This window comes from Chaetura pelagica, unplaced genomic scaffold (genome assembly GCF_000747805.2).
Source record: "Chaetura pelagica isolate M959 unplaced genomic scaffold, ChaPel_1.0 scaffold10, whole genome shotgun sequence".
Taxonomy (NCBI): domain Eukaryota; kingdom Metazoa; phylum Chordata; class Aves; order Apodiformes; family Apodidae; genus Chaetura; species Chaetura pelagica.
In genome coordinates this window covers 7,559,632-7,583,470 of record NW_009952263.1, presented here as the reverse complement: position 1 = coordinate 7,583,470, position 23,839 = coordinate 7,559,632, and the positions used below count along the sequence as shown (strand labels likewise).

Here is a 23,839-nt window from a genome sequence, read left to right as displayed (position 1 = left end):
TTCCCTCCCCAAATATTTCCTCTTTCCATTTTATTCCTTTTATTCAGTCTTGCTGATATTTTTTCAGCTTTTCAGAGACTTAACATTTTAAGTTATCCATATCTCAGGCAGCGAGGAAAAAAAGAAAATCCAGCATATTGTAACAGGTGAGTGCATCTGAAATACAAGTTGTCATTAGCTGACCACTGTGAATTTTAATGTCATAAAACAAATTAGGTGGAAACCTGTCAAACATTCTTGTAGAGATTTGTGAATCCTTACATGATTTCTTTGCCCCATGCAAATTGAGTCAAAACTGTAACTGCAGCTTAAAAGAATCTCTAATGAAATAAAACCTGACAGATAGATCTTGATTCATGCTTTGTGTCCAGTACACTCAAATGAACAATAATGTAGAAAAGTTGTTGATTTAAATTTAACTTTCTAAAATAATATCAGGCTATACTTTAGAATAATGTGTATTTTAACAACTCACTCATGAAATCAAGATAGGGCTTTCTTTAAAGTGTTAATTCTAGTTGTATTTAACTTAGATCCATAAAATAATTATTATTCTTGCAGTCTAGGTTACAATAAAACATGTTAAAACATAATAGAATTATTTAATTACCACCTCTATGCTACATCTGCAGCATTGATGGAAACACGGAAACAATACAAAATACATCAGTAGTAACATGATGTGCCAACTATCCTTCATCCTCTGGAAATGACAGAAGTGAGGTTTCAACACCAAGAATCATCCCACCAAGGTTATAGTGCAGTTTCTGCAATATCAGTTGAGAGGTACAAAAAAATCAGCAGGTGCTCAGCTTATCCTACAGTACTCTCAATATTTAATGACACAACTTTCTTTAGCAGCTATTCTTGCAATGCTTGCCCAAGACTAGTGGACCTAATGGACCACCAATCCTAAAATGGACCAGAGGAAAGGAAAGACTGGTTTTCTGCCAAGAAGCCACAAGAGGATGATGCTTCAAACCTACTGAGATTCAGCTGAGAGCTGAATTAATTTAGTCATTCAGAAGTTACACATCTAGTCTAAGCTAGTCATTCAGGCTACCTCTAAATCTAATGGACAGAGGTTGGCATTTCCAGAGGGTGATTCAGCCTACTCTGAAGTATGTGTCTAAAACCACACTTTCACTATCAGCTTAATCCAGTACAAGTCAGCATCTTCCTGTGCTCTAAAGTCCCTTGGGGATCAAAGGGAAATCATGACAACATGATAATTCATCTTCTAATCTCATACTCTATGAGCTTTCATATCTCACAAGTCTCATGATATGAGAGTCTAAGAATTTGGGTGAGGAATGAACTTAGGCAAATCATCAGCCCATTTTTTCCTAGAAATGTCATGCTCAATTTGTGCTAACTATCCTCCACAGTGCTTTTAAGATAACATAATCTAGCCCAGAAACTGGGAGTGCATGCCACTTTCGCTGAGTCTGATTTGTCTATCAGGCTTTTCAGGAGCTGTGCTAACACATGCCCATTAGCTGCCAGGGGTGAAACCCCAGCAAGAATGAGGCATCCACACACACTTCCACCTGTCTCCTGCTGACAGGCATTAGCACTTTCTGGTGTCTGAAAACAGGAGTCCAGAATGTGGCGTACAATTTATCACATGATTTGCTTTAATCTCAAGACAACTGGTACTTTGCAGCTGTGACCTGGAGAGTGAAGGTGTTTCCTTTTCTGCAGTGTGACCTTTTACAGGTTATACTGCATTAGAGGTTGACCAAGCCTGGGCCAATGGCTCCTCAGAAATCTTTGAGGCATGAAGAAGCAGGAGGAGCAACACCATCAACCTCTCTTTTTCCCATCACAGAGAGGGAAAACACATGCCTCATGCTGGGAAAATCAGCAAGGGACCACAGGAGCAGGTGCATCTCCTGAGCACTGCACAGTGAAACAATCTGAAAATTACAAAATCAGTCTCAATTTTATAACCTTTACATGAAAAGGATTCACTACAAGGTACCCGAGAACCAATGGGGATGTTAAATATACAACTGAAGACATGCTTCTCTGTTTGCATGCAAAAATGAGGCTGAGCTAAATTAGAAAATAAAAAAGTTACAGTTTGGTCAACACACCTTCTTGGACCCAGGGTGATTTTGGCAAAGTTATTTCAGTCCTTCCCAAATAAATATTTCTAACTTGTTAATTAATCTTTGAGAGTTCTGAAAGGGAGGACAAGACATCAAAGTTATTTAGCTAGGATACACAAGACCATGGCATCTTCTGAGAAGGAAAGACTTTGCTCTTGTGTTCATGATCAAAACACCTCTTTTCTGTAAGCACACTGTCTTTTCAATTGCTTCTCAGCTTCGAAAGAGCTTCAAGTGGTAGCAGCACTTCATAGACCACCTAACTGAGCCGTGAACACCCAGATCATCAAAAACTGTGATTCATACACCATGTTGGAGACTTAATTTAAATTATGCATCTTGGTTCATGCTTTTCAATGCACAATTAAATATGGATATGCACTTAACCCAGGGGAATTACTGAAAATCCTCATTCTGTTTTGCAAATCAGATCTATTGTTACACAGGTATGACAAACTCAACAGCATCTAATATGTCACTGAAGTTAAAAATAACAAAAAAAAAAAAAAAAGGGAAGACTCCTATTGCCCTACTGCCTTTTGTTGATATTGAATTAGAAAGTGAACAACAAAAAAGACTAATATCTGCATCAAAATGCCATATTAGCCTAAAAAGCTTCAGGAGAATTAAAAGTCTTAATGTACTAAATGGCTTGGGGATTATCAAGAGATGTTGTCCACAGTTATAGTCTCTCCCTCTCCAATTTACATCATTGGCCAAGTATAAAAATTCTTCCCCCGCCTCTTAACAATTTCTCTTCAAAGATCAGGTATAGACTGTGGCTGGACTAGATGGACCATTGGTCTGCTCTGGTCTGATGAATTCCATGCAATAATGCTAATTAACCTCTTGGAGAATATCCATACATAAAACTGTTTCATAATTCATACATAGTGAGCATCTAGGTTGTTGTGTTGAATTTAGAATTGAGTTCAAGAGAGAGGCTGTTGGAAGCTGCGTTGAAAAAACACCCTCCTCCTCAAAAAAATCAAACAGAAAACAAAAAAGCCCCCAACAGTGCAACTTCAGGACTTAGGAGAGGAGGTGGAAAAAGTATTCATTTTGGAGAGAAAAACAAAACAAAACATAATCGCTCATCTCATCCACAATTAAACACAACCTCTCACCCCACCCACACTTAGAGCCACATTTTCTGTTTAGGAAAGAAACCACAGATCAGCTAATTTTTTATATATTTTTTTTTAATTTTTTTTTTTTTTTTTTTTTTTTTTTTTTTTTTTTACAGTAACTAAGTTTTGCAAACACTAACTGAACTGGGGAGAATTATTTTACAAACATAACACACTAAGAATCAGAAATTTGTTTGGTCATCTTCCTATCACCAATCAATTTAGTAATTTAGGAAGACTTGAAAAAAAAACACAACAAAACCACATCTGTCCCCTCCTGGCCTTCCTAGATATGTATCTTCTGATCAAATAAGAATGATTATAGTAGAAAGAAGTTCCAGATTGATTCAATATTCCTAAACAAAGGAAGGTTGCTACAGAAAGAATAACCAATCTCAGAGGTTTTCACAAACATGGAAGCTCAATTTCCTTCCCATCAAAACTGAAACGAAAAAATCTCTTATAACACATTCTCATAAGTACTGTTTTAGCTTGGGAACAAAAATCTTCTTTAATCCTGGTTTAGCTTTTAATATTACATCGTACATTAAAATTCATAAAGTAGTTCATTCCAGGCAAAACAAACTACTTTTTAGTTCTGCTCTGCAAATAGCACAGGAGGTACAATAAATGCTGTTGCTTTCAGAACAGCTTTTATCAGGACAAGGTTTACTACTCCATTATTACAGTGGCGCCTGGAAGTGCCGTTATAGTTAAGTGTCAGGGTTTCCATTAACTCTCCTCCATGGTGGTTTTTGTGGGGGGGTGAGATGGTTGCATTTATTATTTTGTTCATTTTTACTTTCATTAAAATGCAACTTGGCACAAAGACTGTCAACCTAAATCTCAAATTCTGCAGACTTAAAAATAAAAATTTTGCTGGTGGTAACATCTGGCATGTGCAGGTGTTTGAACTCCAGGTCCCCTCCACCGAGTTTCATAGGGAGTTCCTTGCTATGGAGGTTTGCTGGTCCTCAAACACCAGCAAAAGCAGTGTCCTCTTCAAGACCAGTCTTTCCAGAGTGTTGTCCTAGCTCTAAGACCCAAGCTGAAATTGCTTTAGCATGAAGGAACTGTTATTTATCTGTAGTCAGACAGATGGCAGGATTATATTTATGAAAACAAAGGTTCTGTCGATTGACCATCCAGAACCATGACTCATGCAAGATTTGTGGACACTTCTTAAAATGTTGCCTTGTTAAAATGATATTCTGCTTGTTGATTTTACATGTACTCTGCTTTTACACAGGATCATGATGAGCCCCAAGAGCCAGCACAAAATTTCTTTGGGCAATATGAGTGGCAAGAGGGACTTCTTCCTCAGCTCTGCTGAAATGCAGTTTACTTGTCCTGAGAAGGAAGTGTTCATAACTGCAGGACGACTAACAAGCTTTAACCAGAATATTCTGGAAAAGAAAATCTGTGACTTGTTCAACTGTCTCCATCCTCTCCTAAATTGTACTAAGGAGGAGGGAGTCCTCTTGACCCCGTCCCCTATACTGCTCCAATGGGAGGGAAAGGCCATCCCTAGCACCTCCCTGGGTAACTCCATCTACGCTGAACACAGCTTCACACTCAGCATCCCCTGAAGTATCCCCACATCCCTTTGTTCCCATACAATGTGCAACAGAATCATCCTCTGAGCTTGACTTAGGGATACCCAGAAAGGACCTCTGTGGGGTGATCTGCAAGATGAAGGTGTTGAAGAGGTAAAAAACCCCAAACACAACAAACAGAACAGGAAAGGGTATTTTTTAGTTCCTTCTAGGTTAGAGAAGTTAAACTATGTCTCCATGCAGTATGTACCTGAGGGAGATGCTAAAATTCATACACTCCATTGCCCCAGGAAAGAGCCTAACAGAGAGGCTTCTGCCCCTGGAGGTGGCAGGATGAACAACGTCCCAGGGAAAAAAATTGTGTACACTGTCTCCTCCCATTCAGTCCACCACTATGAAAGATGGTAGCAGACTGTTACAACTTGATCAACTTAGAGCTATACAGGTATCCCAAAAACTCATGCATTAGAGACTAATGATTTCTATTTAAAAAAAAAAAAAAAAGTAAAAAAAAAGATTTTGCTTTTTTGTTTAAGTCAAAGAAAAGGGAAAAGTAAGGGGGACAAAGAGCTTCTTAAAGGATTTCAAAAAAGAACTGGAAACAATCCAGATACATTAGCTCAAGTAGCAACTAGTAAGAATGCTGTAAAAATGAGATAAATTCAACACAGTTCCTTCTAACTCAGGCCCCAGGGTTTATGCTCAGTGAGTTCCTACTATTCTATCAGACCTCCAAGGTCACACTTTCTGTTTTTGCATGCAACAGTATGCAAAATTCACACAGAACAAGCTCAGCAGCTAAATGGTTAAGTCTGCTCTACTGTCTGGCCACCAGTTGGCAACACAAAAATGCAAAATAGATCCTCTTCAGGATGTTTATTTTCACATCCTTCCTAAACTGATAACTTGCAATTGCAAAATAAACCTTCATGTGTGGCATATTAGCTCTCATTTTTCATGGTTTCATAGTTTAATTGTTTCAAATGTTACACTGGTCTAAAGATTTAATATTAAATATGTTGGCTCTTGCATAAATTCTGTTGTCAGGATAAACGGTCTGTTTTGTCTTTCGACAGTTATCCAAGAAGCTCACAGCTAAGCTAGAAAAATATTATGCTGTATTCCTGTATAGTGAACTTTAAATAATTGCTTAAAATAAATTTAGTAGTGAGGACACTAGTAGTTTCATTTTCTTAGTATCACATATTCAATAAACTGTGGACACCTGGGGGGGTATTGGAGTGGTAGTCTGCATTAACAATTTTGCAGCATCCAGCCTAAATTTCTGCTATGATTCATAAAGTTATACTTTCTAGTTCAACAACTAGAACAATTTCATTACTATTTCTACCATTAAGTATCATACTTATGTTAACAACAGAGATATTTTTATTTTAAAATTTGGGGCTTGCACTTAGTAGCAGGTGGCAAGTACCACTTGTGTTTATAGGTGGGTAATTCTGGCAACATATAAAAAGGTCACACAGAATCCCAACTCAGTAGTTTCTACATCCTTGGTTAATCCACTAGGTAAAGTGCAACTGTTTTGCTGCATAACCCCCAACAATATACAAGCTAGAAAAATAACTGGTTTGTTCTGTAGACCTCAAGCATTAAGCTTTAAGGTTTCCTTGTTAACTTGTTTTCCTCTTAAAAAGGATTAAAACAAAACTGTTTGGTGTTTTAACTTTGAACTGTCACGATTAGGTTAACTATACTCTTGAATTCCACTAAAAAATTAAATGTAATTATGAACATGAGCACAGTGGAGACAGGTAATTTCCTCCCCTCCAGCCTCTAAATCTGGACTTTGTCAGTTAGGAAAAGCCCTAAGTCTCACTTTTCTTCTCGCTGCAAGAGTTTTATATCGTTTTAAGTGTGAATTAAAACCAATATAGGGACTACCTCTGACTCCACATCCTGCTGGTAAGTCCTGTAATTAACTCTGTTCCTTAGCTGTGAAATTGCCCAAGACCACTTGAGACAGACTGAGACATTACCTTGGCAGAAAGAGATCAGTTAAGATGGAGGGTTAGCCTTTGCTCTAAATTACCTGGGCTGTGGGAGCAGGTACAGATATTAAAACAAACTCAAATGTTATTTTAAACACAGTTATCTATATTTAACTATTTCCCACTAAAGCATTACTATGTAAATAGACTCTCATCCTTTATCTTGAGGAGTATCTATAGTGGATTTCACAGACTAAACTCAGTTAATGATAACAAAACTAGACCATTAGCAGAGTCTGTTTTTTCTGCTATTTTTTCTTCTCTTCTTGTACAAAGTACTGCAGCAGGTCAAAGTGATCCTCTGTCCTCCCTTTTCCTACAATTGTGTTATTTGTTACTCTCTTGTGGTCCTCAGCATCCATTAGCTGCAGAAAAACTAGAAAAATAACCTAGAGAAATTTATAACATTCAGAATGGGTATGGAATATAGTCATAGGCACATGCCTGAGCTTGGTTAATAACATTTCTGTAGATCATAGTTACATAGGTACAACCTTGCATAGGTACAACCTTGAACCACAGCAATGCAGAGTACTTCAGAAAAGGTATGCTGTTTTTTAGACTGTTTCATTCACAACTGTGTTTCTTCTTTGTGGAAATCCTATGCATTCCTATGGTTCACATCTACACTTCTCATGTACCCTAAAACCAGCATCAGAGTTTCCTTAACAGACACCAGGACTACACCATCTATCAAACTTTATAACTTTTGGAGAGTTAAACCAATAGCCCCACTACATTTTGCTTAAATCAACAGGAGTTTAATTTGAACAAATACTAAACTAAGTTTTAAAGTACGTATCCCAGTCCTTCAGAGAGATGGAAATAGCAACTCTGTTACATTACCCAGTTGTCAGTAGCTCAATCTGGTAAAAGCATGCACAGCATTTTGGGATGAAGTCTTCTATCACACGTCCCTATAGTTTTACCTGTTCCTGTTCTGGAAGATACTTTTTAAAGCAATAGAATAGAACAAAATCATAGAACAGAATACTCTTACTTGGAAGGGACTCATCGGGATCATTGAGTCCAACTCCTGTCTCTACGTAGGGCACCCCAAGAATCACACCATGTGCCTGAGAGCACCATCCAAACACTTCTTGGACTCAGGCAGGCTTGGTGCTGTGACCACTTCCCTGGGGAGCTGGTTCCAGGGCTCAACCACCCTCTGGGTGAAAAACCTTTTCCTGATATCTAACCTAAACGTCTCCTGATTCAGCTTCTTGGCATTCCCCCAATTCTGTTGTTGCTCACAGGAGTGAAGAGGTCAGTACCTGCCCACTCAGTTTAGCAGTCCAAATCCTTCAAAATCCCTATCTGAACCTCTAATATTTAAACCAACACCTAAGAATGATAGGAAAAAAAGACAGCTCAGAGCCAGCATCTTCCAGGCCCAGTAAATCTTGTACCTCAATAAAACAAGCAAAAAACTCTGTAGGGGCCATAATGGATAAAATTTATCTTAAAACTAGAAAATAGGTAGCAATAAACTGCTACTTCCATCCATTATATTCTTAAATTGAATTTGTGACATGCACTGCAAATAACGACTCTACAAGCATTTTAAAAAGGCAACAGTAAGAGCTTTCTTCTTTTTAAGAAAGGCATCACCCAGCAGGACAGTGAGAAAGCACAATGAGCAGATATCAAAGAGAGAGAGAGCAGTTTACTTGGGGAGGCCGGCTGGGTGGTGTGCTTATCAGAGGTGCGGGGCCCATCGCGGAGGCTGCGTTCAAGCTCCTTTCCCTTTCGTCCTGGTAAATTCGATCTCGTTCGGCTTCTGGCAGCTGCAAGAAGTTCTGCATAGCCCGAAGGTTTACCAGTAAGGACTGCGAGGCAGTCTTGGGGTCCTCTTCCTTTCGGAGGATTTCTGAGAGCAAGCCCTGGAGGGAGGGAAATAAAAAATACGCTGGAGAGTTAGCCCAGGTGAGCGCCTGGAAAGCTGTGCTCTGCAAAGCCACTCCTTAGCAGCCTTCTTCCTTCCTTCCACTGGGCTGAGAACAACAGCAGCAAATGCACTATTCAGTCCACACTGGAATATATTAATGGCATTTTAGGTAGCAGAGAGCCTTAATTGTACCCTTAATTTTATTATGCATCTGGTTTACATACAACATAAACTGAATCTGCCTAATAGGTCTCCCTCTTTTTACTGGCTTAACTTGCCATGAAATCTTTCAGTTGGCAATCACAAGACATTAAGACTAAGTGAAACACAGATAGTCAAGAGGGTGTTCTCAGGCTTCCCAGACAAAATGCTTAGCCAACCTAAAAAAAAAATGGCCTTCCACATTTCTAGCAACTTAAACAGCTTTTGGAAAGGAAGTGATATTTCACAACTAATCTGAAATTATAAACTCGTTAGGTTCTCAAGTACTGCTTAACTGACTCAGGTCTGTATTTTTTGTAAGACAATACATCGTTTTGAGAGTTGTATATTGGAGTTCAACAACAAGTGAAGAAATTCACTGTTGCATGCTCCCCCTTCTTCACCCACCGTCCCCCTCTCTCATCCAGGTCAACCCTAATCCTCACCCAGTCCATGGCTTGGGCTATTTGAGCACCTGCTGTGTAGGTCCTACTTCCTAAGTCCATGTACCATTGTTGTTCTTTGATTATTTTCAGAGTCCAGCAACAACAGACACAAGCGAGCGCTGGGGAATGAGAGGCAAACAGCAAACGGGGCATCCCTAGCAGCAAGCTGGAGATGGCCAGGCTGCAGATGATGGCATGCCACCAGCTGCTTGTACAGACCTCACTGGGTTTCCTATGCAATAATTTCATCTTGGTTCTCAGCAGTTGAGCAGGACTGGCAGTCTGGGATACCTAGTTAGTCTAAAAGATTAAATATTTATGAACCTGTGAGTACCACTGCAACTTTAATGTCAACAGGTTCTTGAAATCTCCCCCCTGCCAAATTCTCTTTTTAAATATGTCAGGCATACAAAATGCTGTTGTCTTGAAGTAACAAAGCAGTGATAAGAAAACTTTTTGCAAAAGCGAATGTGAACTTCTTTTTAGAAAAAATGCTGTTGCCACACTGGGACAAGGACAGGGTTGGTATGAGAGGCTTTTATTGCTAGTGTAACATGTGAACACAGATGTGATTGGAAAGAAATAACACAACTCAATGCTTCTTTACTAAAGAACTGTTCTAAATTATTTGGGATAACAGAGAGGTGAATGGAGGGGAGGGAGGTAGGCAACAAAAGAGCTAACACAAATTAAGACAGGCAATCCTGACTGAAGATAACCATTCCTAAGGGAGTGCTCCAGATAGCTAGAGTCCAAGAATCAACCCACTCTGTAAGGAAGTCTGATGCTCACAGAACCTATGGAATTTGTACCCTCTCTCAAAGGTCCTATCCTATCAGGCTAAAGCCCTTCACAAAGGTGTTGCAAAGCCATCGCTCTCAGGCAGCTGGTCAGAGCCCATACAGTGCAGCTACAAGCTCTGCATTTGCCCTGCTGTCCTCCATCTCTCAGGGGTGATGAAAACAGAGCTGCTAACCACTACCCTGGGTCCAGCATGGTCCTCATGGCCCTGCCTGTGCCTGCACACGTAAAAGGGAAATGGGATGGAAAACATGAACAGTGTCTTCAGCACTAAGCATGAAAAATATTCCGGAGGAGGGTTAAAAAACATAATAATTCTGGGGCTACTTTCTTACCACTATTCTTCATCCCTCCCCTTTTCTAGTATCTAGACAGAAAACACCTAAAAGGCAAATAAACGAGTTACAAAGAAAAGCCACATTTGGGTGGAGTATAAGTTTTCAAAATTTTCTCAATGAATCATCTAATAATAAGTTAACATTTTAGCAAATATGGAAATTAAGTTCTTGTCTATAATTTTTTTCTACTTCTAAATACTCAAACCCACAGTTATGATTGTTTGTCAATGGTAGGGTTACATGACCCATCCTCCAAGAGAGTCCAAAAATGATTGGTGCCGCTGGAGACAAGGCAAAGCTGTCTGCAGAGCACAGAATGTATGATGGAGGTGTAAACACATGTGATTTCTGGCTGCTACTGTGCTGAAAACAACCACATCAGGATTAAACAGAAAAAACTAAACTCAAGTGGAGTGATCATTGGCAGGAGAGGACAACTCCTTACTAACAGCCAGCCTACTGTCAGCCACAGGAAATGTCCCTGAAAAATACTTTAGCCCATAATAGAAAATATTTGCTCATATAAGCCTTTGCCACATAGTGGGCAGCTAAAAAAAGCAGACAAGGCTGTTTTTCTTCTATAACTTCTCTCCCCTCAGTGAAATAAGTAAACAAAGGAAATTGGGGTTTGTATTTTTCCTGCATTGTCAGTATAACCATTGCTGCAGGACACCTCTTGGTGACTAGAAATGCCATTAAGTATTTACTCCCCTCTCCTTCCCCCATCACTGCCACAACTCTGCATGAGCTGAGAGGAGAGGACACAGATGCAGAGAAAAGAGGGGAGGTGAGAGGCTGAGGAGAAGGCCAGGAGGAGGTGTTTGCTTCTAGAAGCTCTGAACCTAAAGGTCAGAATATGTGAGGAAATAACATGAAAAATAAGGTGTAATAACAGGTGCAGGCAGTCTTACAATACAGTTTACCTGCTTCATTGCTACTGCTTACATTTTCTGAGCACAAAAAAAGATTGTTAGACAACGTGTAAAATGGGAAAGTCCTAGAAAGAAAGCATTCTGCCCCATGCTGACAGGCAGAGATTTACTGCTTGTTTCACCGGGTTTGAACTGGTTTGCTAAGATAAAAGTCTTGGTGTGATGTCCTGGTATTGCACCTCAGGTTGCACAAAAGCTAATTGTTGCTCTCTGTAGAGATTGTAATCAATGGCAGGCTCAGAGTCCTCCTCTCTGTTCCTCCCTTCTATTCTTTTCACACTGGAAATGTATTTTCTTAAAATGTTACCAGGTCCCCACTGAAGAAAAGAAAGTTTACACATCACCACAAGTATAACTCGTTACTAATTGCACAAAAACGTTCACTAAATATTATCAAGGCTTTCAAAAGCTAATTATGAATTCTTTAAAACTGGAGATAAACGAAAGTGTCTGCCAATATGAATAAAAACACTGTCTGTCTGGCCCCCAGTTTGTCTCCTCTTTGAAACTAATCACAGATTCAAATAGATTTTATCAGCCTGATAGAACTTCAAAGCTGCCAGAAGCAAAATGCAATTTGCCCAAACCTCCACAAAACATGCAGAACACCCTGAATGTTACCCCCTGTCCATTGCAGGGTCCTCCCATCCTGTGTCCAGGTGGAAGATTATTTGCAAGCTCCACCCACAAGCCTGGATCCCTGCCAAGTAAGTTATAAGCAGACACATTTATCTGCGTCGCTTAGTAGCAAGAGGAGAGCTGTCATGATAGTGTAATAGCACCTTTTTACCTTTTATTCAATAGTGATATGGATAGTGTGCTTTTTCTTAAATTACACTATGAAGAATTATATGAATACAGTGGCAATTTCTGTTATACTTAAGCAGGCAAATTTCTCTCTACCACATAATTTACAGAACTCAAATTCAATAAAACATTACATGATGGTCCATTACTGTTATCAATTTTGAATAATCCATCTTCATTTTTCATTTTACTGGAAAATAAAGTGTGCCAAAGACAAAGTGGAAGAAAAAAAAAATAAGTGCCTGAGAAGGTGGTTTGTGTAAACTTAGGTTTTGTTTTAAAATTACACAGAGCTGTTTAGTGCATCCAAGTATTCTCCCTCGAAAGAGCAATTGCCCAGAATTAGCATGAGCACAGGCCTACATACACAGAAGTTTTCAAATATGAGGAAAGGCATTACAGATGAACGAAAGGCAATGTATCCGGACAGCTAATATTTTAAACAAGCATAAGGGTGAAGTAGAAAGGAGGGGGAGAGAAGAGGTATCTGGCAGAAACACCGAGAAATACTCAAAAACCTTGAGATGAAAAACTGTCACTGGTGGGAAGAAATAAAATTACAATAGTCAGACAAGGCAAAAGCAGCGAAAAGCACTCCCCCTCCTTTTGTGGAGATGGAGCCGAGAGGTCACCTCCGTACAGCAGCACCCAAGTTCATGCAACAAATGTTATGGTTGAAAGTGTACACAAACAGAGACAGGCAGCCCCAGGTCACTGTTCCAACCACAACCATGACTAACACAATCCCTTGCTCGCGCAGGATGTACATGTCGCCCAGCCCTGCACCAGGTTAAGCTACACTTCCAAGTCAAATGTCAGGCTCGCTTGTGGGAACCCGAGCTTTCCGTTTCCTGACTCATGTTTACATTTACAAACGCCAGACAGAAATGGCAGAGGAGTTTGTTTATTTGTTTAGGGCACCGAAGGTGATTCAGCCAAACAAACACCGATGCTCCACTCCAGCTCTCTCAGGAAAAATAAAACAGCGTAAAGAACTTGTGGGTTTCACTGCAAATTTGCAGAGGCGGGCTGAGCCACTTTGCTGATGTGTGTGTTCAGAGGAAGAGTGTGGCCAGTAAGTCATGTTCCCCTGTATTCTGCTCTGGTGAGGCCACATCTGGAATGCTGTCTCCAGTTCTGGGCTCCCTAGTTCAGGAAGGTTAAGCAGCTACTGGAAAGAATCTAACACAGGCTCACAAAGATGATTAGAGGAATGGAGTGTCTGCCCTATGAGAAAGGGGTCTGTTTAGCCTGGAGAAGAGGAGACTGAGGGGGAATCTCATAAATGCTTATAAATACCTAAAGGATGAACGTAAGGAGGATGAGTCCAGTCTCTTTTGGACTCTTGTGTCCAATGACAGGACAAGAGGAAATGGGCAGAAGCTGGAGCATAGGAGGTTCAACCTAAATATAAGGAAAAACTTATTTACTGTGACGGTAACAGGGCACTGGAACAGGCTGCTGTCCCAACTGTAGGCGATCCTGCTCTAGCGGGTGGTTGGACTAGATGATCTTCAGAGATCACTTCCAACCCGACCACTCTGCGACTGTGACTCTGTGATGTTGAGGCTGCGGCAGAGGCTGGTGTGGGACATCATGCTCTGGGGGGGCTGCCCCAATGCATCAGCACCATCACCCACAGCTACCCAATGCCACCTGGGCAATCAAGCTCATCACAAACACCATTTTCTGGCCAGCAAAGCACAGAAAAATACTGAACTGGCTCTTTCAAGAGAGCGGCAGTGTCTGCACAGTGCACTGAAAAAAATGTAATGTTTATTAATTTGGTCAGATGGCAACTGAAACATAAGCTGCTCAATTTAACGAAATTACCCCAAACCACATTTGGTAGCCATGCATGAGGTGAAACTCAGATCTGCTCGCACAAATCCTGACTCAACAAACTTTTCTGTGGTGCACTACAAAGGGGTGCTAACAGGATTCAAGCTGTTCACTTGCAACCAGCGTGCTGGAATCGCAACTGCTGAAGGACAAACAGAACTTCAGACCCCACCACACTCTGAAGCATTCCTAGAAGGCTCACTGTGAAATTTCTCATGGGAAGAGGTGTTCCACCCTCCAAAATAACTTCTGCTCCCTACAACAACTGTTCTATCGTGCCTGTATAGATGCTTATTTTCATTCAAGTTACAGCTACCTCGGACTCCTCTTTGATTAAACTTTGCAAGGTGCATTCCTCAGAACTACACAGTTTTGAAACTACCATTTTGAAGTTAAGAGTAGGGGGGAAATTATCCAAGAAGACACTACAGACCCTTTCAGTTTTCTGAGGTGTATCTGAGAGTTTTTTTACCGCCTTATAAAGAGATTATAATAAAAATAAAATAAATAATAAAAAAAGACACCCTAGTTTTCAGAAGTAACTTTACTAAATTCTTTGTTTTGGGCTGGGAAGAAGCAGAAATATTTCTAATTAACTCTCTTCCAAAAATTATCTGAATTTAGGGTCAAGTGTTGAATTGCCGCATTAAGCTGGCAGAAACCCCTCTTCCCAAGCAAAATCCCCCACCAAATTCTGTATTCATACTGCAGAGCACAAGTCTGTAAACCAAGAGATGCCAACACCTTCAGCCAATTCAACCAAAGTCCATTTCTACTGCAAAAACGTCAAGCTAAATTACTCTTACAGTTCACTTCCTTCCTTAACTTTTATGCTGAAAGCAAATCTCTCTCCTCATCTGAGACCATATCTCAACATCAGAGTTTTTTTGCACAGAACTCCTAACCGGTTTCAGTGAGATCTGCCTTCAGAAACTGATGGCATGATATGGTCCCTGGACACGGCTCAAATATGCTTATGACAGTCTCAAAAATGTCAGTGGTAAGCCTGAGTTAGCTTTTTATCTCAGAAAACAGTAGATGAATTTAAACAAGCATTTTCTCTTGCTCTAGCCAGGAAAAAAAAAAAAAAAGACAAAAGATACAACAACAGTATTAGAAATAACATCTAAATAACACTAGCTATTAAAGTACTGTTAATTTAGTAAAATGTTATGTATCCTTGAGTAACCTGAGATAAATTCCAAACTACAGCAAGCAAAACAAATTTAAATGCTTTCTTGTAAGGACCACACATATCTCTACCTGTACTGGTTATCAACTGTTTCTGTGAGTACAATTAATTTTTCAGTTTTGCAAAGATAAAACGTGCCTTCTTCAAACTCCTTCGGATTCAATGGGGGTTTTCCTTCATATTAAAAATATGCTGAGATATTTAGTGGCAACAAAAAGCTAATATTGCCTAGGCTTCTAGTATTTTTCCATTCTGTTCTCTATGGTTACCACAATGCGTAACACATACTGCAAAATCTTATGTAGTTCGGTACAAATAATAATTTGACTAGCTAACACAATTGGTAGGATAGAGGGATACTACTCTGTATTCTTTCATGTAAATTTGGCTGAAAACTGGCAAAATATATTACATATATATTTCATATCTCTTCATGGGATTTTTTTTCAACGTTCATTTTGGGGTTTCTTCCCAGTTGGGGTCACTTTGAACACATTTTACCAAGCTGGTTAACCACAACATCTATGGAAGAAATGAAGTTCAGTAACATTTTAAATAACATTTGTAGTAAAATAAATAAATAAATATATATAGTAATCAGGAATCGGTATTGGCACTACAAATCTGGTTCTACAGTTGCACTGATCACATTTCAAGAGCATCTTCTTATACTGTATATTATAAATTCAATGTTCAGTCAGAACCAACTGTCCTTGTACTTGAGACAAACAACACTGTTCATGCACAAATGAGAGACCAAAAGCTGTATGCAAAACTAGCTGACAAAAAATGATCAAATTACTTTGGAGGGGGGAGGAAGCTAAGCAGAAACAAACTGCTTTTGGGCATGTCTGAGAAATAAGTAAATATCTAATAAATTATTTATTTTCTGAACTATTTGCTTTGCTTTTTGCTCAGGTAAGATGGCAGTTGCAAACTGCGGTGACTTGAAGTTACTATTATTAACTACTACATAGTGTATCAATAGTTAAAGTGTTAAACATTGTATTAAACAAAACTGTGTGACTTATTTGCCAACATAACACTGCCTGAACCTAACTTACCTACGTAATTCTTGCATGAGTTTATATATCCCATGAAATTTGGTATGAAGGGCCCAGAACTTGAAAACCTCTGCTGTTAAGGAGGAAAGACACACACATAGAGCTCTACAGAGAATTCACACCATGACTATACTTTCTTTTAGCTAAAAGAGGATGTAAAAATTTTTAAAGTGATAATAATTCAGAACAATGACAAATTACATGCTGATTCAAACCTGGTACCAGTGCATTTGAAACAGAATTTTTATTCTCTAAGCTATGCAAGGAGAAACATCAGCATTTCAAGAAAAGCCCAAATTAAGATTTTTTTTTTTTTACTATATTCTACAATGGACAAATACTTGTTCCTTAAGTTTAAAAATGTGAAATCCAAAGCAAATTTACCTATATAATTTTAATTTTCATTTCCTTTTAAAAAGAATCCTGTTTTATTTTCTGTTAAAACAGACTTCTAAAATTTTGAAATATTATTATTTGCACTGGATATACTGGCATTTCTTCCATAATTTCTGCTTGATTAAATTCCATGAAACATGGCATTAAGTTAAATTCATAGAGCAGAATAAATTATAACAGGGTTAGCTTCTAAAACAGGTGTAAAAAATAACACATTTTAGTGTTACTTATCAGCTTTGCTAGGGCTAAGTTTTTCTGCATTGAAAAGCTGAAGTATATGTTCTGACGTGGACATTGGCAATCTCAGCAACTACTGTTTTTGCAACAAACTACAAAAATATATGACAAGAGTAGATGATCTAAAAATAAAGCTTTTATTTTGTAATCTTTTCAGAAGCCCGAAAAGATATTAAAACTTTCACTAGAAAATAATAGACATAAATGCAAAGAGGAATAAAAGACCACCCCAGGTACACCTGAGAAAGAAGATATGTTGTTCAGTGCATGCATGTGGTCAGTACGGGTATACCTTTGCAGCACAAGACAGTCTGTTGTGTGACTTTGTGACTGGTTCTGCATAGAACCGTTCATGTCCTTTCCAGGAAATTAAGTTTAAGATATTCATAAACCATCACAACTGGAGAGGAATCAAGGCGACTGCAAGAACAGTGGGAAGATTTCTGTATTGTACCAACATGGACACTGGTCCTGCAAGGAAGCGAGGTTCCCTCACAGGAGCTAGGTGACAAGGCAGAAATGAGGAGAGACACTTAAAAGGTGGTAATTACTAAACAGAGCAAAAGAAGGGACTGTTAAATTTAAAAAAATTAAAATAAGTAAAACATGACTGACCTGAGTTCGGTTAAAAGCCACACGTGCAAATACTGCCTGTGAGATTCCTGCTCGTTTCAGCTCGTCACGGACCCACTGGTAGATTTCGGAAGACACCTCTGTGTTTGTTGAGACCTGCTGCTCCAACGGCTTGTTCATGGATCTACTGACAGGAGGAGGGTGGTTCAAGTACTGTTGGTTTAAGGACTGCTGGGCTAGAAGTCTGTTCACTGCATACTGCTGGTTCAGCAACTGGGCCATTACCAGCTGCTGATTTACCAGCTGAGGGCTAATGGGAGTAGATACAAGTCCAGGGTGCAGGTTTGGAAGCGGGGTCCGAACTGATGGTTGACTACCATGAGAAAGCTGAACAGGGGATGGAGGCTGTTCGGCTGTGTTCCCTGGGACTGGCTGCTGACCGAAGTTGACATGGTTGGCACCTTGCTGGGATAGTTCAGAAAGGCTATCCATCTCAACTACGGTGGAAAAGAAACATTGAAAAAGCCAATGTAAGATGGAAAATCACAGACTTTGTGCTCCTCGTAAGATGTGCTAATAAAAATAAGAAAATACAAAATGGCGCATTCAGGTTCACGCTTACTATATTCTCCAGTCTACACCAGCAGGCCCATAACATCATTGCTGAGACTATTTGCCTTCAAAATTTACCTACAAATAATGGTGTTGTGAATATATTAAAAAAAACCCCAACAAACACCAGCATCCAACAAACTGCCCCACCATCATCACCAGGCCCTTGGAGAAACCAGCAGAATATCATAGGCAAAACCATGTGCTGGAAACCACATATGGCAAAGGAGCAACTTGCTGAGAGTTCTGCAAAGGTGCAACGTGGTGTGTGGCTGCAGACTGCATCCCCAAAGCTATGGATGAGAGGGACTTCAGGCAAGGCAGCAAGCAACTAGAGTGGAGCTGAAGAGAAGAGGCAGGAAACCACTCTGTGCTGCAGAAGATGCGGGTGCAATGGTAAATGCATCTGCACAAAGGGTACGGAGAGATGATACAGGAAAGCACACCCTGAACAGAGAGAGCAGCCCCAAATAACTGGTTTTGTTCCTCCCATGGTGTCCCTGCCACGACATCTGCAATTCCCAGCCACTGGAAATCTGTAACAAGCAGGGTGGGATATGGACCTCTCCATGCTCTGCTAATTTCTAGATGCTGCATCAATTGTATGGGACTGCTAGGAACTAGTATAATTTATGTAAATTACACAGATGGGCTGCTTTATCTTGCAACCATGTATGCATGGTTTTTTTCAGTGACTTGCAACATGGTTGATTTTTTTTCTTATATTAACTCATCCGCCTTGACACACCCTCCTTTTTAATGAACAACACAGTTTTTTAAACTACAAGAGTTGCTCCAGCTCCCCACTTGTGCATGATAAGACAATATAAATTAACTTTAGGCTGCTGTAAAGGAGCCTTCTTTTCATCAATGTATGTCGCTTTTTCAGTTTAAACAATCTCAGTTCTAGAGTTTTAGCAATGCAGGTCTGGAGATAGCTTTAAGAAAATATGCTTTATTTAAAAACCAAAAGTCGAGTATCTTCACGAAACTGCTGTAGCAATTGTTTCTTATACTAATAAAGCATATTTCTTTAAAAAAAGGCAGTGTATGAGCTTTTCATAGTAATTATGAACTGCACTAAGAGTCCTTCAGTGGAAGACCACCCTTTCCTCCACAGGGGTGAGAGCTGGAAGAAGAAATTGGCACCTAGATTTCCACCCGCAGGCTTGCCTTCCCCCTCTGTCCTATCATGGGCAGAAATTAAACAAAATACAAAACCAAACTAACCAAACAAAAAACAAACAAACAAACAAAAAGCACAACCCCCTACCCAAAACCAACAAAAAAATCCCAAACCCAAAAAACCCCTAAGTGCCTTGTTCTGCAGAGAGGTCTGGTGTCCACAGCATTAATGGGTCCCCTATCAGAGCACCCTCTGCTCCTTTTCCATGTGGCTTTGGAGGCAGCACAGCCTCTGCCCCCAGCATTAGGTCACACAGGAATACACACAAGCACACGTTTCCTATGCCCTGATTTCATTGTCCCTGAAATAAATGGATGGTGAACCTGTCTTGCAAGACATTGTGTAAGGCAAATTTTACAGGGGTTGCCCTTTGTGGGAGTGCTGCAGCAATAGAGGTGGGAGAGGACACTACAGAGAGGTCACACCCCCATGCAGGTGTACTGCTGGGTTGCATATGGACCACTTAAAACCAAGTTGAAGTCTTACCACCAGCTTTGGTGGTCTCAGAAGAAGGGTTCAGTGCTGCACAGAAGGTATGAAGTAGATAAAGAAGCTGCCTTTTTCACTAGCAGAAGGCAGAGATTAACCCAAGTGAGCCATTCACTTGGAATAGTAATTCAAGCAATTATCACAAAAGTGATGCATTGTCTTCATTACAGCCTTAAGCTATAAAAGGCAAGGAACCCGTTTTGGTAGATGAATAATTTTGCTTCAAATACTGAAATCTAAGTCAAGCTCAAAATTCATCCCAACTGAGGTCCCAATTCTTCATTCTATTGAAAACTACATAGAAATTGCCTGACATACAGTGCTCAAGATTACATTCACAGGTTTAAGAAACAGTTTTTGAAACGGACAATACAGAGAGATAAAGGGTATTACAGAATTATTATGTTCAACTGATGGATTTTTTCCTGCAGTAATTTACTTGGGCTTACCACAGTAAGCAAATAATTGTCACAACAACTATTTGTTAAAATTAAATTAAATCAGGGTCCCAAAATTAGAGGAAGATATGAATTTATAAAATCACAGCTTTCTTGATGGAAGGCAGTGATAGTTACAGAAGCCTGTTTCTTTAAATATACATTAGCCAGAGCAAGAAAAAAATTACAAACATTAAAAAAATCCGTCCATCACAGTTCCAGAAACAGGTTTTTTAAACAATTGTTTTGGGCAGTAAGAAGATCTCTAGATTTACAGAATGACAGCTTTACATCTCTGGCAACCCAAGTCAGCTTGGCTGTTTCAATAGCAAATATTTATTTAAATGAATTCTTTCACTATATATGTACTTTCTACTTCTACTCATCAAAAGCATCCTAAACTTATCATGAAGGGACCTGGCTTCTTATATGACTGTGACAGACCTCAACGTGACACATAACAGTATGTATCCACCATCAAGGCAATTTTTAAAAACTTTTTTTTTGCTTACCCATCATATCTTTTGCCTTCTTGAAATGTTTATACCACCTTCCAAATTCCTGACATTTTGCTGCTGAGACATTTGCATAGTAAGTGCTGTTCACAATGGAAGAAATCATACTCTGTGTGAAAAGGGGAGAAGAAAAAAATAAATCTGTAATACAGCACAGTCCAAGTCAAAGCACAATTTATTTCAATTGTTGAAACCATTGTATTTTTAGAGTTTGAGAAACATATTGCATTTTTAATCCTATTGTTCAAAGCCTTTAAAAAAACTCATTAATTGAGCATAAAACCAAACTGAGGTATATCGTAAATGGGAGCAAAAAAAGCAGATGTACTAAGGGAAGAACAAAGTTATTGACCCAGAAACATCAGGCAATGGGATGGGCTCTGGACATGAGAGGCTAATCTTGAGAGTGCTTTTTGTTCATACTCTTTCTGCTTTTAAAGATGATTGACCCTTCACATACCCACACAAGTTTACAGGCATACAAATCCTACACTGAATCAAAAAATGCAAGCAGAGCCCCAGGTTACACATGCTCATTCCCTTTGTGCTGCTTATCACAGGGCAGACCCCAGAAGATCAGAGGATGAAAGTTTATCTGAGTGATTTATTAGTAGGATAAAGTAAGGAGTTTTGTAGTAGAATAAAATATGTATGTAATAATCCAAAATGAATCCAGACTTGCTTTTTCCTAAACAGGGTATTTTAAGTGATTTGCAGAAACAGGCTTACGAAAAGCTCTTATTGTCATGTCAAATTCTGTAACAATATTAGCTGTAAAATAGACCATGGGATGATAGAGACAATTTTTTTTTTTTTTCAAAGGTTCTCAAGACATCAGATAGCTGCAGTGAGAAATTTACCTTCTGCTCAGTTTTGACCAATTTCAAAATAGTGAAATTCACAATGCATAAAACTTTCAGTTCCAGTACATTCTTTTACAAAATCAATTAAAACTAAGCCTTGCAAAATGAGATAATGCTCCAGCTTGAAAATAATACTCAGCATATGACATATGAGCAACAAAATTAGTAAACATCATTTCAGTAGAGTGAACTTTGCCATCCTTCAGATTTCTATGTGAAGTAGTTACTTTTGGCTTATAGGAATTGTCCAGTCTATTGAGAAAACAGTGACAGTCAAAAAGACAAAGTGCTGTTTATGTTTCATTATTCAGCATGTAACATTTAGCTATAATTGTGCTGTTGTAAAATCAATGTACAGTATCAACCCTTTGCTACAGGAACTGCAACAACCACTGGAAGAAAGTTTGGAGTAAAAACACAATAAATATCACTGTAAATCTTCTTTTATAAGGTTAGTTCAGTTTCTGAGTAGAAGTGCCTTGATTATTGGAGTGAAGTTCACGATAACCATTTTCTAACGTGTTATTCAGTAACAAGCTATTTGTGGAAGCTCAGAACTGCTAGAGTGAGGCAACATTATTCATGCCAAATCTGGACACCCTCTACTCACCAGGCAGCTATTTTAATGTTTCTCTGAATCACCAAAATTCTTACCATTCCTTGATAAAAATCTGGCACTTCTGAAGTTAGCGAGAAGCCTTTTGTCAGTGGTACAAAAGGAGAATGAAATCTTAATAGACTTCTGCAACTCTTGAATGACCTGAACCAAGCTCAGGTGAACCCAATTTCCATTTCCAATATAATAGCAGTATCATTAATGTCTAATACTTACAGAATTACTGTTTAAAGTCTTTTACAGATTAAATCATTTTAAACATGGACACATGATGCATAAGGCATGATTTTAAAAGTCCCTTGGATCTGAACTGGTAAATGATTTGAGTGCAGCTGCTGTATGTGCAAAACCTGCCCATCTGCATGTGCAAAATGGGGACCTGCACGTGTAACAGACCACCACACCATATGAGCTTATGCATATTTTGCAGATGTTGTTTAGACTTCAAGGTGTTTTTCTCTCATTTTACTTTGCCCCTTTCCGAATCTTCTCCTGCCCAAATAACTTCACTTAAAGTGCGAACATGAATATTAAGAAAAATTTAGTAAATTACCTAATACTGATGCAGATGTTTGTCTAGGATTCCCTAGTCCTCCCTTCCATGTCATTTTACAAAGAACATATGCCAATGACATGGCAGCTTGTGACATCCCCTGCTTCTTCAGGAATAAATTTAATGCAGTCACTTTATTTTACAAGCAGAAAGGGGACTGGCCTGTTTAAGTAACACTGCTAGAAATTTTAGCTTCTTTGACACAATGTGAATTTCAGGCTCTAATGGCTAGTATTGGGATTTTACTTCAGCTCTTCAAAGTAGATAAAAAAAACCCCACAGACATTATCAACACGTTTTAAAATGAAAAGTATCCTGCTTTTTCTTCAAGAACACTTCATGCAAACATTCAAGTGATATTACCTACGCTAAGGATCCTCATCAGTAGGAATCAATGATTTATTTACTAATTCACTGAAGGCAAAATTTTACAAGTCAGATAAAATATTACTACCTTGTTAACTCAGAAAATAACTTGACAACATTGAATTTCATTGTTTCTATGCTTTATTTATTATGTTGTCATCAAACCTGCAGTCACGTCAGTGCAGAGAGATGCACTTTGCTACAGAAATTCCTATAGCTGTAGAATTCCTGTACGTTGCTGTGGCAATCTACATATAGGAATGCTCACTATGCTCAGGGCCTAAAACTGAAGATTAGCCCTATGAGTTACTGGTCTTTAGAGATCAATGATCTAGACTGGAGACATACTGAAGTTTTATTTCTCAGGTCATTACATATGAAGAGCTCCCTGTGTCTTGGCTTATACTTATCAATAATCAACACAAAAATTATTGTATTTGAAGCACATCATATTCATATGTACTACTGTACAGAGGCATTCCTTATCTGTAAGGCACAGAGGCAGATGCCTTCCATGTAGAAGACAATGAATATAAATCTATCATACAAATATTCAAATGTATCACATTCATCACTCATAATCTGATTTCTTTTTCACACATCACAAATAAATAGAATGCAAAAACTGGTCACAAATTTGCAGTCTTAGCATATCTCGTAGAAGCCTGTCCTT

General features: G+C 39.0%; 1 protein-coding gene across 1 annotated transcript in view; it reads right to left on the bottom strand.

Annotated features, from left to right (window-relative positions):
• The window catches only part of SATB1 (SATB homeobox 1), a 76,454-nt gene that overhangs the window by 28,141 nt on the left and 24,474 nt on the right, over positions 1–23,839 (bottom strand). The window contains exons 6-8 of the mRNA XM_010007630.1: positions 20,766–20,877; positions 17,572–18,026; positions 8,474–8,695 (exon numbers count right to left, since the gene is read on the bottom strand). Coding sequence (XP_010005932.1) covers positions 8,474–8,695; positions 17,572–18,026; positions 20,766–20,877 — 789 coding nt within the window. The remainder of the gene's footprint in view (positions 1–8,473; positions 8,696–17,571; positions 18,027–20,765; positions 20,878–23,839) is intronic.